The following is a 14,554-nucleotide window of genomic DNA, read 5'->3' on the forward strand; positions in this document are numbered from 1 at the left end:
GCTTAGGGTCAAACCAGCACGAGGGTCACACTGAGGACATGGCCGGATTAGGAGTCACTGGTTTGAACTGGGGGCACCCCTAGTTTCAGAGGGTTTCAGTGTCCCCCAGACCCAGGTTTGGGGGTTGGGGGGGCTGGGGGACAACTTCACAAACACCTCTATTGGGTGGATTTATTAGAAATGAATTAAGTAATTAATACACACATGCCTCCCCCCATGACACCACACGAGGTCAGTCACAGACCACACCTGGCCTGGTGTCTCCATGTCCCCCCTGCTGTACTTTGGGGGAGGTGGCACTGTGACCTTTTACAGCCTGGGTGTCACCTGGGGGTGTCACCTTGTTATAGGAGTAACACCATGATCTGTCACAGCTCAGTGTCACCTTGCGGTGTCCCCATGTTCTCACCCAGAGTTCATTGTGGGGGTGACAACAGGTCACCATTGGGGTGTCCCAGTGTCACTGTCACCTACACTTCATTATGCGGGTGACACTGTGACCTCTCACAGCTGAATGTCACCAGTGGGGTGCCCCAGTGTCTTGTCACCCAAAGTCCATTGTGGAATGACACCATGACCCATCACAGTTCAGTGGCCTAAGGAGGCATCCCAGTCACCCACAGTCCACTGTGGGGTGACACTGTGACCCACCACAGCTCAGTGTCCCTACTGGCTGTCTGTTTCTGTCACTCACAGTTCAGCATGGGGGGTGACACTGTGACCCCATCACTGCCTGGTGACCCCATGGGCTCTTCCCATGTCCCTGACCCTGTCACACCCTGGTGTTCCTGTTGAGCTATCCCAATATTCCTGTCCCAGCCAGGTATTACTGTCCTTGTCCCTGTCAAATCCCAATGTTCCATCAAACTGTCCCTGTGTCGCTGTACAGCTGTCTTCGTGCTTCTGCCACTGTCACATCCCAGTGTCTCTGTCCTTGTCGCATTCTGTCGGTCTCCCTGTTGCACCTTGGTGTCCTCACCGAGCTGTCTTGGTGTCCCTGTGCCACCCCAGCATCCCCATTCCTATCACACCCCAGTGTCCTCACTAAGCTGTCCTGGTATCCCAGTCACATTCTGGTGTCCCTGTTCCTATTACACCCCAACATCCCCATTACACCCCTATGTTCCTGTCAAGCTGTCCCAGTCACACCCCGGTGTCCTCACTGAGCTGTCTCAGTGTCCATGTCCCCATCACCCCCAGTGTTCCTGACACATCCTCAAACTGTCCCAGTGTCCCCATCACATCACATCCCAGCTGAGCTGTCCCAGTGTCCCTGTCCCAATGTCCTCGTCACTCCCCAGTGTCCCCCTCGAGCAGCCCCTCGCCCCCTACCTTCAGCCCCTCATCCCCACGGGTGGTGCCCAGGACCCCCCCAGCTGCGCCCAGTGCCACCAGCGCCGCCAGGGCTGCAGCCCCAAACACCCCCCGTGTCCCCATGGGGTCACCAGGCAGTGCTGGCAGCACCAGTGACACCCCCAGGCCAAGGGGCAGCCGCAGCCACCGCGCTCCTCCTGCCGCATCCCCTCCCCGCTCCATCCGGCGCCGCAGGAATGCCATGGCTGGGAAGTAAATCCCACAGGAGAGCTGCAGCACAAGCACGGCAAGGAAGTCACAGGGTGGGTACAGTGGCAGTGCCAGGACCAGAAGAGCCAGTGCCAGGAGTAGGACAGAGCTGGGCAGGAGCTGCAGCGGCTGCAGCCGGAGCCTCCCAGTGACTCCACGCCGGAACAGGGCTGAGCCCACAGCACTGGCAGCCATGAATCCCGAGAAGGCAATTCCCAGTGGGATCCCATGAGGCTCCAGGACAGGTGTCCAAAGGAAGGCAAAGATGAGGAGGATGCTCTCCACAAGGGCCTGGACCAGCCCCAGGAGCAGCGCTCGCGGATCAGATAGGAGGCCCCGAAGGCCTTCTCCACAGGCCTTACTGCAGGGCCGGCTCTTCCCATAGTTTTCATCCCAGTTTTTCCCAGCAAAGATCCCTGAGAGTGCCAGGAAGGGCACGGCCACCAGGAATGGGGCCACAGGGCCCAGCGCCAGCCCCTCAGCCACCAGCTCAGCTACCAGGCCAGCTGCCATGGCCAGGCCACTGTTCCAGAGTGCCACACGGGAGAAGGTGCTGGGAATCCACTCGGCTGGGAAGTCATGGCGCTCCAGGTGCTCATGGATGTACCACGACTCAAAGGCAGAGAAGAGCAGAGAGGTGCCGAGCCCCGCCAGGACCCGGCCAGCTGCCAGTGCCAGGAAATCCCGGGAGAGCTGCAGCAGGCAGGACACGGAGCACAGCCCCGAGGACAACACACAGGACTTTTTCCGGCCAAGCCGATCCACAAAAACTCCAGAGATAAGGCCAAAGGTGACGTTGGAGGCAAAGCCGCAGGAGTAGAGGGCAGCGATCTGGCTGCGCAGGAAGCCTCGGCTATGCAGCAGCTGGAACAGCAGTGGGCCCTGCAGCCAGTCCGCAGCCAGCGCCGGGAGGTATCCCAGCAGGAATTCCCGCTGGAAGCGGCAGAACGCAGGGTTGGAGGGTGAGGGGCGGCGTGGGGGTGGCTCCAGAGCCAGGAAGGTAAGCAGGAGGAGGGCGAGGGCGGAGCAAGGCAGCAGAAACATGGTGGGGAGGGGGCTCAGAAGGGCCTGGGGAAGGAAAAAGGGGGATCCATGGAGGGTTATAAGGACCCCCAGCCCCTAAAACAAACCATGGTAAGTTATATGGACCTCCAGCATCACAGATACACCACAAAATCCCCCACAACTCCTCCATAGGCCGCATCACCCTTCCCAAGCCCACACAGACACCACCCAACCCCACAGAACCCCCATGGACCCCAAACCCCACTAGTTACCCACAACTCCCACAGACCTCCATACCCCCCAAGAGGACCCACACGCACGCTCCAGATCCTCCACAGGCCTCGCACAGAATCTCCATAGGCTTCCCATAGTACCCTCGCCCCCGCAGATCCTCTTTAAGCCCCCCATATACCACCTACAGCCCCACACAGCCCCCTTCCACTCCTCATAGCCTCCCCCGACCCCAGAGTTGCCCCATAGGACGCCCCAGACACGTCTCAGACCCTCCAAAGCCCTTCCACCGCTTCCGGCAACTCCCGGACCCCTCAGGGACCCCATACCCCCGGACCCCTCAGGGACCCCATACCACCGGTCCCCAGCGGCGTCGCAGCTGCCCCACGGCGCCTCCGCGGAGCCACTTCCGCTTCCTGTCCCCATGGACGCCGCCATCTTGGCTCGTGTCACGTGACACAGAACAGCACACCCCGCCCCCGCCCCCACACACGGACCCCTCCCCACAGGTGTCCAAAGAGAGTCCCGGAGGCGCCACGGGGAGTTACGGAGACACCCTGCCACAGCGATCCCCCAGACAAGCCACGGAGGATTATGGAGACCCCCAACTACCCTCCAGAGTACCCTCCCACGGGGGGTTTTCGGCATCCCCACCCCAAAGAAACCCCCCCAGACACACCATGGGGGACTTGTGGGGACCCCCGCCCCCAGAGACCTCGTGCAAAGACCCTCGAGAAAATCCCCCCGCGCAAAACCCAGTCGTGAAACCCCCCTGGTGACCTGCCCTCCCAGTACCCCACCGTGAAACCTCCCTTTCCGTGCCTCAGTTTCTGCAGGCTCGGAAAAGAGGGGGGTCCCCCTCATCGCCCCTCACTCACCACCGCCTCCGGGGGTTCCTGGTGGGGCGCGGAGGTGGCCGGATCCCCCTCACTTGATGCTGAGGTGGGGCCGGGAGGGGGCGCGGCGCGGGGGGGGACAGCATCGAGAGGAGGGGCGGCACTGGGGGCACGGGCGGGGGTGACACAGGGGGGAACAGGGCGGGGGGTGGCACTGGGGGCAGGCGGGGGGAACGCAAAATGGGGAGCAGCAGGGGGGGCGACAGGACGGGGGGTGATATTGGGGGCAGCAGGGAAGAGGGTGTGAGGGCGGGGGGGGACACTGGGGGCAGTAGGGCAGGGGGTAGCATTGGGAAAAGGGAGGTGGGGGGTGACACTGGGGACAGGGGACTGGGGAGCACCAGGCGGGGTGGCAGAGAGGGTGACAGGGCAGGGGGTAGCAGGGTGGGGCGCAGCAGGGCGGGGGGCAGAGGGGCGGGTGGCACTGGGGGCAGCAGGGGGGGAGTAAGCAGAAGGGGCAGGGCGGCGAGCAGAAGGCGGGGGTGCAGCACGGGGGGAGGTGACATGGGGGGTGACAGCGCGGGGAGGTTCCCCCGCGCCGACGGGGCCGGGGTCGCGGCCAGCCCAGCCCCATGGCCGAGCCGCCCTCCCCGCACCCCACAGTCACCCCCGCCCCCTCCCGGGGATTTACCGGGCAAAGCGGCTGAACGGGTGGAGGGGGGGGGGGGGGGGCACGTGGCGGCACCCGTGGGTGAGGGACATGGAGACATGAGGACACAGGGGACATGGGGTCACCGGGGACGTGGGAAACATGGAGTGGGGGGGGACACAGGGGACAGTGGGGGGGGACAGTGGGGAGGAATGCAGAACAGGGAGAATGCGGCGGATGCAATGGGCCGGGAGGCACGGGAAAGCACAGGGGACACGGAGGGACACGGAGGGGCACAGGGGACATGGTGGGGCATGGCGGATACGGGAGACATGGAGCGGACACGGAGGAAATTGGGAACGGGGCACATGAGGAACACAGGTGGGGGGATGCAGGGACACAGGGACATGGGAGGGCATAGGGGATGCTAGGGACATGGAGAACATGGGGAATATGGGGATGTGTGGCGACAGGGGGGATATTTGGGACAGGGGGCATGGGGGACACAGGAAACATAGGGGTGCACAGGGGACATGGGGAACACGACTAGGGACACGGGATTATGGGGACGTGGGGGGACACCGGCGGGACATGACTCGGTGGGGGGGATGGGGACATAGGGCAGCATAAGGGACATGGGGGACATTGGGGTCACGGGGTTATGGAGGTTACTGGGGACACAAAAGACATGGGGAGACATGATTGGGATGGACCCGGGGTTATGGGGACTTGGGGGGCAGAGGGATTACGGGGGGATGCTAGTTGAGGGGACATAGGTTGGAGACCTGCGGGACACGGGGGAACGTGGTGGGGACGCGATTGGGGCTCACAGAGAATTATGGGGACTTGGGGGCTGTGAGGAGATATGGGGGGGACACACGTAAGGACACAGGCATTGGGGCAGACACACAGCCGGGTCCCAGCGTGGCGGGAGAGGGGCCGGGGCCGTACAAAGGGGCCATTGAGCCGCAGTGGGGGAGGGGCGGGGAGAGGAATTTCCACCCAAACTTTTTCCATTAGCCCATTCCCGCCGCCCCTACTCCAACCCCTCCCTTCGGGAAACTGCAGCACGGCGGAGGGGGACGGTTTACACGCGTGTCAGGGCATGGGGATGCGTGCGTGTGTGTGTGATATGCAGGGACACACCCCGCACACTTGTCCCTGTGCCCAGACATGTGTGTGCACGCTGGAGGCTGTGTAAGGGTGTGTGACACGTGCAGTGACACGTGAACACCCCGTGTTAAGGTGTGTGACTTGTGCAATGATCCCGTGTACAGGTGTGTTACTCATGCACATCCCCAGGAATGCAGTCGGGCAGGCGGTGTTGGCACAGCCCTCGCACACTCGGAGACGTCCAGGGACACCCAGACACGGCTGTGCACACTCACACACACACACCTATGCACACCTGGATATGCTCACACACACCTGGACACACCTGGACACACCTGAACATGCCGACACACAGCTGTGCACAATGGACACCCTGAAGGAAGTGAAAAGGGGATTGAAAGGGACTAGGAAGGACTGGGGAGATGACGTGGGAGACTGGGAGAACTGGTAGGACTGGGAGGGATTGAGGGGTGACAAGGGGACTGGAAAGGGCTGGGGAGGTGATGGGGAACGGGACAGGACTGGAAGAACAGGGAGGACTGGGGAGACGGGTGGTGACATGATTGTGACTGCACGGGGTGGAATAAGGAAGAGGGTGACGCGGGGACTTGGGAGGACTGACATGAGGACTGGGAGGGGCTGGTGGTCCCCCAGGAAGGGGGGACGCACGGAGGGGACACACAAGTCTGAGACAGTGTGACACATTTGACACGTGTATACACGACACCGCGTGTCCGCGCCCCCAGGCCCCTCCCACTGTTACAATCCCCGCCCAGTCACCATTCAGCCCCGCCCATGAGCACCACCCCTCACTCAGACCACGCCCTTTTCAAATTTAGCCCAGCCCTTCAAACCCGGGCAGGCCCGGCCCGAGATCAAGCTCCATTCCTACTAAACCCAGCCACTCAAGGCCCCGCCTTTTCCGGGTCCCGCCCTCTCCGCCGGGCCCAGCTCTCAATTTAGCCCCGCCCATCCAAGCCCCGCCCCATTTCCCCGCCCCGTTTGCCTCCTCCCACCCAAGCTCCCACCCCTCGACCAGGCCGCGTCCCATTCCCGCCTCTTCGGTCCCAGCGTGCCCATGCCCCGCCCCCAGGCAGACCCCGCCCCCCACCGACCCCGCCCCCGCAGCCGCACCCTCCGGGGCCGCTCGGGGCCGATCGCGACCGGGGCCAACCGCGGCGAGGCCGAGGGGGTCCGGGTGGGTGGGGGGGGGCCGGGGCCGCCATGTTCGGCTGTGTGGAGGCGGCGGCGGCGGCGGCGGCGGCGGCGCCTCGGCGGCTGCACGACGTGACGAACCGCGGGGGCTGCGCTCTACGCAGGGTCCCGGTGCCCGCCGGCTGCGGCGGCCCCGCCCGCAGAGGTACCATGGCGGGGGATGAGGGGGTTCGGGAGCGCCCGAGGGGTCAGAGTGTTCGCCAGTATGTGTGGGGGTGGGGGGGGGTGGGGAAGCGCGTTCAGGTGTGAACTGAGTGTGCAAATGGGTGTGAGTGTGAGTGTGCGGTGGGTGCGTGAGGGGTGTTCGTGTCGCGAGTGGGTGCGAGGGGTGGCAGGTAGCCCCTCTGGGTGTTTAAATGAGTGTGCAAGTGAGTGTGAGCGGGCAGTGGTTGTGGTACCGCGGGGGCAACTGCATGGGAGGGACGGGCGCGCGTCTACGAGTGGGTGTGGGGGGGTCGGGGCCATGGGGAGGGGTCTCCGAGAATGAACCCGAGTGTGCAAATGAGTGGGAGGGAAAGTGGCAGTGGCAGTGGGCGGCCCGGCCGGTCGATGCGGGCGTGGGGGCGGCTCCGTGTCGGCGAGTGAGTGCGTGGGTGTGCCAGGAGCTGGGGTGGAGAGCGTGTCCGAGTGTGTAAACGCGCGTGAAAGGGGGGTGACTGTGATCCGGGGGGCTGGGGGTGACCTCGGGGGTGACGCGGGGGGTGGGGAGAGTGACGCGCGTGGGTGCCGGACCGACCTGAGCGTGTATGGGAATGACGCGAGGGGGTGTCCGGGGGACGTGTGCGCGGTGTAAGGGCATGTGTAAGGGGCCGACGTCCCCAAATTCTCCTCGGGAGGGTCCTGGATTGTGGGGGCTCGGTTTTGCGAGGGGGGCAGGGTCCCAGACCCATTTTGCGGGGGACCCAGGGACGTGGGGACCGCACTGGGCCGACCGTGAACACTTCTGGGGGGGGTCAAGCGACCTGGACCCTGTTTTGGGGAGAGGTTGCGGTGTCCCGTGGCACTTTGAGGGGGCAGAAATAGAGACCCGTTTTTTGGGAGTCAGGTACACAGGGGCACAGGCACATGGACCACACAGGAGCCCTTTTGGGGGGCTCGGGGGCCCTGGTACCTGTTTTGGAGGGGCTCAGGAGCCCCGAACCTTGTTTTTTCGGGGGACGCAGACCCCTTTGTGGGGGTAGAAAGAGGCACCCAGTTTTTGGGGGGTGGGGGGCACGAGGCGTGTCCTGGGGGTTCCATAGTGCAAATCTGGGTACAAACAGGATGAGAGTGGAGAGAATCCACCTAAATCCTCCCCTTTCCCCTATGGCCGTGGTGCGTTGCCCCCTCCCGTGTCCTCCCCCCTCCCAGTTCCTCAGCCCAACTGGTTCCAGTCGGGGCCGCGCCCGCCCCCCGCCCCCCCCGCGCTGCCAATGTGGCACTTTAACCCCTGCGGGGCTGCCCCAAAACCGCCCGAGCCCCCTTGGGGCAGGGTGAGGAGAGCCCCTTTTCAGCAGGGCGGTGGGGGGGTCACCCCCCGGGTTTTGGAGGGGGAACCGCCGTGGCCCCCCCCGATCCAAATTCCGCCCTGGGCGGAGGAGCTTTCCCGCCGCCCTCCCCCAGTTTAAGGCCCGAGGGGGCACCGCGCCTTGGGCCAGGGAGTATCCTAAAACATTGGGGTGGCCCACAGCGTCGTGGCTCCCCCCGGATGGTTTTGGGGTGCTTTGTTTTTGGGGGTTTATGCTTTAATTTGGGTTCATCCCCCTTCAAAAAATCAAACCTTAAGAGAAAACACGCACGGTGGGGTCCCCCAAATGTGCCCGCACCCCCCAAATGAAACCCCCCTCAGCCCCAACCCTCCGCGGGGAATCCCCAGTATTGATGGGTGAATCACAACCAGCCCTCCCCAGACCTGGGCTATGGGCTATGGACTCGCCCCTGTGCCGAGGGGCGGAGTGTGGTCCCCAATTTCGGCTCCGTTTTTAGGGTGGGGAGTCTCCCCCGCTCCTCCGGGTTATTTTAGGGTGCCTGTGGCACGCGCTGGGCGGAGTCCCCCTTGCTGCCCCTCTCCCCCGCGGTTATAAACGCGCTGTTCGAGGCCGGAATTTCCTCGATTTTAGCAATTTTGGTTTTTTTTTTTTAGCAAAACACACAAAATCCACCCCCAAAAAAAATCTGAAACCAGCTGCCCCTCCCCCGGTGCCGCCCGGACTGCGCGCGGGAGGGGCTCCTCCCTCCCCCGCGTGTCACCCCCGGCACTACGCAGGGGGGATTTGAGGGGACTAGGGACCCTCCTTCTCCATAATTTTGGGTTTTGGGGACGCTGGGGACATCCCCACCCCAGGTTTTGGGATTTGGGTAGGGGCCAGAGGGGAGGGGGGGGAGGCACACTGATAAGTTCTCCTCCCCCCATGGTGGCACCCCTGGATTCCAGCCCCCAGCCCCCGATTTTGGAGGTTTGCAATGCAGGTTTTAGGGCCGTGGAGGTGACAGTGAAACCCGCACAATCACCTTCCCCCCCACCCCGTGCTTTTGTTTCCCCCAGACCCAACAGGTCTGGGGCCCCTTTGGGGTTGAGAGGGACTGTTTAACTCCCCCTGCCTTTTTCCTCCCCAGCCCTGGAGCCCTCCCCTGGGCAAGTTTTGGGGGACACGGCCCCCCCCTCACCACTGCCTCCCCCCCGTGTGCACAAGCCTTGCTTTGTGTGCAGCGATCGCAGCTCTGGGTACCACTACGGAGTGAGCTCCTGCGAGGGCTGCAAGGTGTGTGGGGGCCAGGGGCTCAGTGGGGCAGGGGGACCCCCCTGAGACAGTGGAAACCCTGGTGCGGGGGGAAGAGTGGGGACCCTGTGATGGAAGTGGAGGGGAATGAGGGAAGTGGGGACCCAGCACTTGGAGGAGGCCCTGGAGGGTCCCGGGGACACTGGGGATCAGCCCCAAGAAAAGGTGAACCCCCAGGCAGTGGGGACCTAATCGAGGAACAGGGACTCCTTGGGGGAGTGGGAACTCTCCAAGCACTGGGGAGATGTAATGGGGGTACTTGGGGATATTACAGATCCTGTGGGATGAGTGGGACCACCCCTGGGGGATGGGGACCCTTCCCAGGCATTGGGGACCCCTCAGGGACAGTGGGAGCCCCCCAAGCCCTGTGCCCCACCCTAGGATACTGGGGAGCCACAGGGGAACTCCACCTAACTCCATCCTGCCTTACTGGGATCCCTGGGGATATGATACTGGTGCCTCCCGTTTGGGGATGCCCTGGCCCCCTCTGACCCCCTGTTTTCCCACTCCAGGGTTTTTTCAGGCGGAGCATCCAGAAGAACATGGTGTACACGTGTCACCGGGAGCGGAACTGCCAGATCGACAAGGTCACCCGGAACCGGTGCCAGTTCTGCCGCCTCCAGAAGTGCTTCCAGGTCGGAATGTCCAAGGAAGGTGCGAGGGGGTCTGGGCTGGGGTTCCCCGAAGTTGGGGAGTCCCCCAAAACATCACTGAGGGGCTCTGGTGGTGTCTCAGTGGACCTGGGGATGTTCCTGGGAGGGGTTTGGGGCTGTGAAGGGGACTGCTGGGTGTAAGGGTTCCCCCTTCTTGGTCCTGCAGGGGAGTCCCCTAAAATTGAGGTTCCCTCAAAGCTTCACTGAGGGGTCTCAGGGTCCTGGGGATGCTCAGGGTGGGGATGTTCCTGTCCCTTGAGGAGGTTTTTGGGGGAGGGGGAAGGAAACCCCACCTGGGAGGGATCTAAGGGGGTCTACCAATGCCTCTGACCCCCCAAATCCCACCCCCCAGCTGTGCAGAATGACCGGAACAAGAGGAAGAAGGAGGTGAAGGAGGATTTGGGGGGGGATGAGCTGAGCCCTGAGCTGGCTGAGCTGGTGCGGAGGGTCAGCAGAGCCCACCAGGAGACCTTCCCTTCTCTGGGCCAGCTGGGCAAGTACACCACGGTGAGCAGGGCTGGGGGTCTGGGGGGACTGAGGGGGGACCCCAACCCTCTTCCCAACTCTCGGATCTGGGGCAGGGTCACTGCTCTGTCCTGATCCCCCCCAAACATGAGCGCTGGGGGCAGCTGGGGCTGAAGTACATGTTCAGGGAGAGTGGGGCACCAGGTTTCTGTCCCCAGGTGGTCTTGGGGGGTCCCTTTGGGGGGAACCCCAACCCTCACACCTATAGTTGGGTCCCGGTTCCCTCCTGACTCCTCCAAAACACAAGTGCTGAGCACTGGGCGGGCTGGGGGACAAGTTCAGGGGGAGTGGTGCATTGGGACTGAGCACTGGGGTTGTGGGGGGGTATTTGGGGGGTTACTTAGGGGAGCGATGCTGACCCTGGAGCCCAGAGCAGGGTCTCTGCACTCCCTGACCCCCAAAAACTCAAGTGCTGAGTAAGGGGACAGCTGTACCTGGGGCTGGCATTGAGTCCAGAGCCTGGGGATCACTGAAGAGGGGGTCCCAGTGGTCCCAGCAGGTCCTGAACCCCCATAACTGAGCCTGTGTCCCCCATAAAATGAGCATGGACCACATGGCAGCTGGACTTGTGGGTTACTGAGACTGGGGTCTCACAGTGTCCCAGTGGTCTCAGGGAGTCCCAGTACACCTTGAACCTCCATAACTGAGCCCATGCCCTCCAAAACTTGAGCACTGACTACTGGGTGCAGCTGAACCTGGGACTGTGGGACAAGTTCAGGGTGGTGAGGTTGCAGGAGGTCCCAGGGGCTCCTGAACAATCCCCCTAACAGAGCTGGGGCCCCTTCTGTGCTCCCAGAACTCAAGCGCTGACCACCGGGTACAGCTGGACCTGGGGCTGTGGGACAAGTTCAGCGAATTGGCCACCAAGTGCATCATCAAGATTGTGGAGTTTGCGAAGCGGCTCCCGGGCTTCACAGGGCTCAGCATGGCTGACCAGATCACTCTGCTCAAGGCTGCCTGCCTTGACATCCTGGTGAGGGCTGGGCATCTCCATGGGTTGGGTGAGCTCCTCAGGATGTTTGGGGGCTCCTCAGGGGTGTTGGGGCCTCCTTGAAGGGGCTTGGGGTGGCCCATGGTGGTTCTGACCTCACCACCCCACAGACATATGTCCTGGAGAGGGGCTGGGAGGTCTCCTGGGATGGTCTGTGTGGGTTTCGGGACTGCTTGGTGGGAAAATTTGGGGCCCATAAGATGCTTTTAGACTATATTGGGGCGTCCCTGACCCCAGCCTCCCCTCAGTGCTGTGTCTGTCCTGTGGCAGAGCTGGAACAGGACATGATAGTCCTCCAGGATGGGCAGATCCTGGGTGGATTTTGGGATCCTTGCCCTGCAGATGCTGTGGATCTGCACTTGCTACATTCCAGAGCAGGACACAGTGATGGGATGGGCTAACCCTGGATGGATTTTTGGTGCCCCTGGATGTATTCTGGTGCCCCTTGGTGATTCTGGGTCCCTGCCCTGCAGATGCTGCGGATCTGCACTCGCTACACACCGGAGCAGGACACGATGACGTTCTCGGATGGGCTGACACTGACCCGGACCCAGATGCACAACGCGGGATTTGGGCCACTCACTGACCTTGTGTTTGCCTTCGCGGGGCAGCTTCTGCCGCTGCAGCTCGATGACACCGAGACTGGGCTGCTCAGTGCCATCTGCCTCATCTGTGGGGGTGGGGACATGCGGGACATCAGAGGGACATGGGGGGCATGGGGACATGGGACTGAGTCAGGGCTGCTCAGTGTCATCTGCCTCATCTGTGGGGGAGGATATGGGGGCCATCAGGGGGACATGGGGCATATCAGGGTTATGGTGGGCAGGGGACTGAGTTGTGGCCACTCAGCTGCAGAGGTGGGGACACGAGGTGATAGCAGGGGGACACGGGGATCTCTAAGGCAGAAGATCATGTGTAAGAAGGCATGTGGAGACACGGGGACAGTGTCTATCCAGGTGGTCTCTCCCTCTCTTCCCAGACCGGATGGAGCTGGAGCAGCCCCGGCATGTGGAGCGGCTGCAGGAACCACTGCTCGAGGCTCTCCGGGTCTATGCCCGGCGCCGGCGCCCACGGCAGCCACAGCGTTTCCCCCGCATGCTGCTCAAAATCACTGACCTGCGTGGTATCAGCACCAAGGGTGAGGAACCCCCAGATCCCTGGGAACCCTCCAAACCACAGCAATCCCACCAGGACTCCAGAACCCCCAAACACCCCTAGCCACAGTGATCTTCCCAAATGCTGTTCAAAGTCACCACCAAAGAGGGCGAACCCCAAACTCTCCCAGGACACCTCAACCCTCCAGGACACCCCCAAACCTGCCCCTGGCACCAGGAGAGTTGAAACTCTCAGGGTGGGACAGTTGAAGGTTCTGGGGGTGTTTCAAAGTTTCGAGGGGGGATGGGTCAAAGTTCATTTTGGTTGTGTTCAAGGTTATCTGGGGAGATTCAAGGTTTTGAAAGCGCTGAAGCTTTTGCAGGGTTTTGAAAGTTGAGGACTGTTGGAACTTGGGAAGGCATTGAAGCTCGTTTTTGGGTGGGATTCAAGGCCTCTGGAGGGGATTCAGTCTCTTGGGGAGGTGTCAAGGTTTTGGAGTGATTTAAGCTCATTTTGGGGGAGTTCAAGGTCTTGGAGAGGTCCAAGGATTTGGGGGTTCAAGGTTTTGGGGGGTTGTGGAATTTGAGGGGGTGTTGAAGCTTTTTTTGGAGGGGGGTTCCATCTCTCAGGACGGGCTTAGGATCCTGAGTTCAGAGGGTGTTGACATTTTGGCTCCCCCAGGGGCAGAACGTGCCATCACCCTGCGCACAGAGATCCCAGGGCCGATGCCCCCCCTGATCCGGGAGATGCTGGAGAACCCCGAAATCTTCACTGAGGTGGGGGGGGATGGCCTCCCCCCACCCCCAGACCCCCCTGCCGCCCAGGACAGTCCCCCTGGCCCCCCCAAATCCCCATAGCCCCCCCCCCCCCCCCGCCCCCAGTTCAGGTCGGATCTCGAATGTCCCTCCCCAACGGGGTGGAACATTCCGAGCTGCCTTCCAGGGCACCCCCTTTTGCTCTGGGATGGGGGAGCTCCCCAGAGTGCCCCCCTCCTAATTTGGGGAAGGGGGCAGAGACTGACAGAACAAAGCTATTGCCTTAAACTGAGGGGGTCTGGGGGCACCCCCCAAACCTCAGCTTCATGCCAAAGCCCCCTCAGACTCTGCTGCCACCCCCCCTTGTACTGGGAAGGACATGAGGGGAGTTTGGGGGCCCAGCCCCTACTCCCCAAATTAATGCCTGACACTCCTGGGTTGCCCCTCCCATGGTTTATTTATTGGACACAGGGTGGATTTGGGGTGGGAGACACCCCCATTCCCCTGTGGGACATCCTAGCCCCCCCAGTCTGGGGGGACCCCGTTTATATGGGGGGGATGTTTGTGGGTTTTTTGATGCTGTTGGGGTGGGGAGGGACACCCCAAAATTGCCCTCGCCCAGTGCCCCGCCCCAAACACTACAGAGACTAAAGATGGGGGACACAAAGTTACCCCCACAAACCCCCCCCCCCATTTCAGGGTGGGGGCTCAAGCCATAGGGTGACCCCACAATCCTGGGGTTCTACCCAGATCCAACTGCCCTCCCTAATCTGTTACCCCCAGCCTGGCTGGATGATGAAGTTTGGCCTTACTGGCTCTCCCTACAACTGCCCCCCCTACATTTTCCTCCCTGAATTTGGGGGTGCAGAGCCCTCAGGGGGAGCCTGTTACACTAGACAGAGGGGTGTCCCTCCCCAGGGCTGCACTTTCACCCCTATTTATTCCTCTGCGTTTACATCGGGGCCCCCCCCTGAAAGGGGGCCCTCCCCGCTGCTGCTCCCCTGCTAACTCCCCCCTTCTTGGGGGGGCCCCCCTGCCATGTTTACAGCCCACCCACCTCCTCCCATCCTGGGGAGAGGACACGGGACTTTTCTATTTTTGCAAAATAAAGTTATGGAAATTTTGGGCGGATCGTGAATTTGGAAGGGGGCTGTAGAAAGGACT

General features: G+C 62.2%; 2 protein-coding genes across 4 annotated transcripts; one reads left to right on the plus strand and one right to left on the minus strand.

Annotated features, from left to right (window-relative positions):
• Positions 1–157: 157 nt before the first annotated feature.
• On the minus strand, positions 158–3,766 carry SLC61A1 (solute carrier family 61 member 1). Of its 2 annotated transcripts, none has more exons than XM_086870590.1 (2): positions 3,678–3,766; positions 158–2,631 (listed from the first exon to the last, which is right to left on the minus strand). In XM_086870590.1, the coding sequence occupies exon 2, from the start codon at positions 2,605–2,607 to the stop codon at positions 1,291–1,293; it is 1,317 nt and encodes a 438-aa protein (XP_086726716.1). In that variant the 5' UTR covers positions 2,608–2,631; positions 3,678–3,766; the 3' UTR covers positions 158–1,290. The 2 variants fall into 2 exon arrangements, with proteins under 2 accessions (XP_086726716.1, XP_023798974.1); XM_023943206.2 differs by lacking the exon at positions 3,678–3,766 and adding an exon at positions 3,155–3,193.
• A 2,839-nt stretch (positions 3,767–6,605) lies between these two features.
• On the plus strand, positions 6,606–14,513 carry RARG (retinoic acid receptor gamma). Of its 2 annotated transcripts, XM_086870600.1 has the most exons (8): positions 6,606–6,757; positions 9,208–9,353; positions 9,884–10,025; positions 10,377–10,531; positions 11,346–11,522; positions 12,014–12,218; positions 12,520–12,678; positions 13,317–14,513. In XM_086870600.1, exons 1-8 carry the CDS (start codon positions 6,622–6,624, stop codon positions 13,490–13,492), a joined length of 1,296 nt encoding a protein of 431 aa, XP_086726726.1. In that variant the 5' UTR covers positions 6,606–6,621; the 3' UTR covers positions 13,493–14,513. The 2 variants fall into 2 exon arrangements, with proteins under 2 accessions (XP_086726726.1, XP_086726725.1); XM_086870599.1 differs by having other exon boundaries at positions 12,014–12,678.
• Positions 14,514–14,554: the final 41 nt, after the last annotated feature.

Source organism: Cyanistes caeruleus, chromosome 32, assembly GCF_971803275.1.
Source record: "Cyanistes caeruleus chromosome 32, bCyaCae1.hap1.1, whole genome shotgun sequence".
NCBI lineage: Eukaryota > Metazoa > Chordata > Aves > Passeriformes > Paridae > Cyanistes > Cyanistes caeruleus.

Coding starts and splice junctions, on each gene's coding strand:
- SLC61A1 (XM_086870590.1), bottom strand. CDS start 2,607: ATGTTTCTGCTGCCTTGCTCCGCCCTCGCCCTCCTCCTGCTTACCTTC.
- RARG (XM_086870599.1), top strand. CDS start 6,622: ATGTTCGGCTGTGTGGAGGCGGCGGCGGCGGCGGCGGCGGCGGCGCCT. Junction 10,026..10,376: donor GGTCGGAATGTCCAAGGAAG/GTGCGAGGGGGT, acceptor CCCACCCCCCAG/CTGTGCAGAATGACCGGAAC. Junction 11,523..12,013: donor CTGCCTGCCTTGACATCCTG/GTGAGGGCTGGG, acceptor CCTGCCCTGCAG/ATGCTGCGGATCTGCACTCG.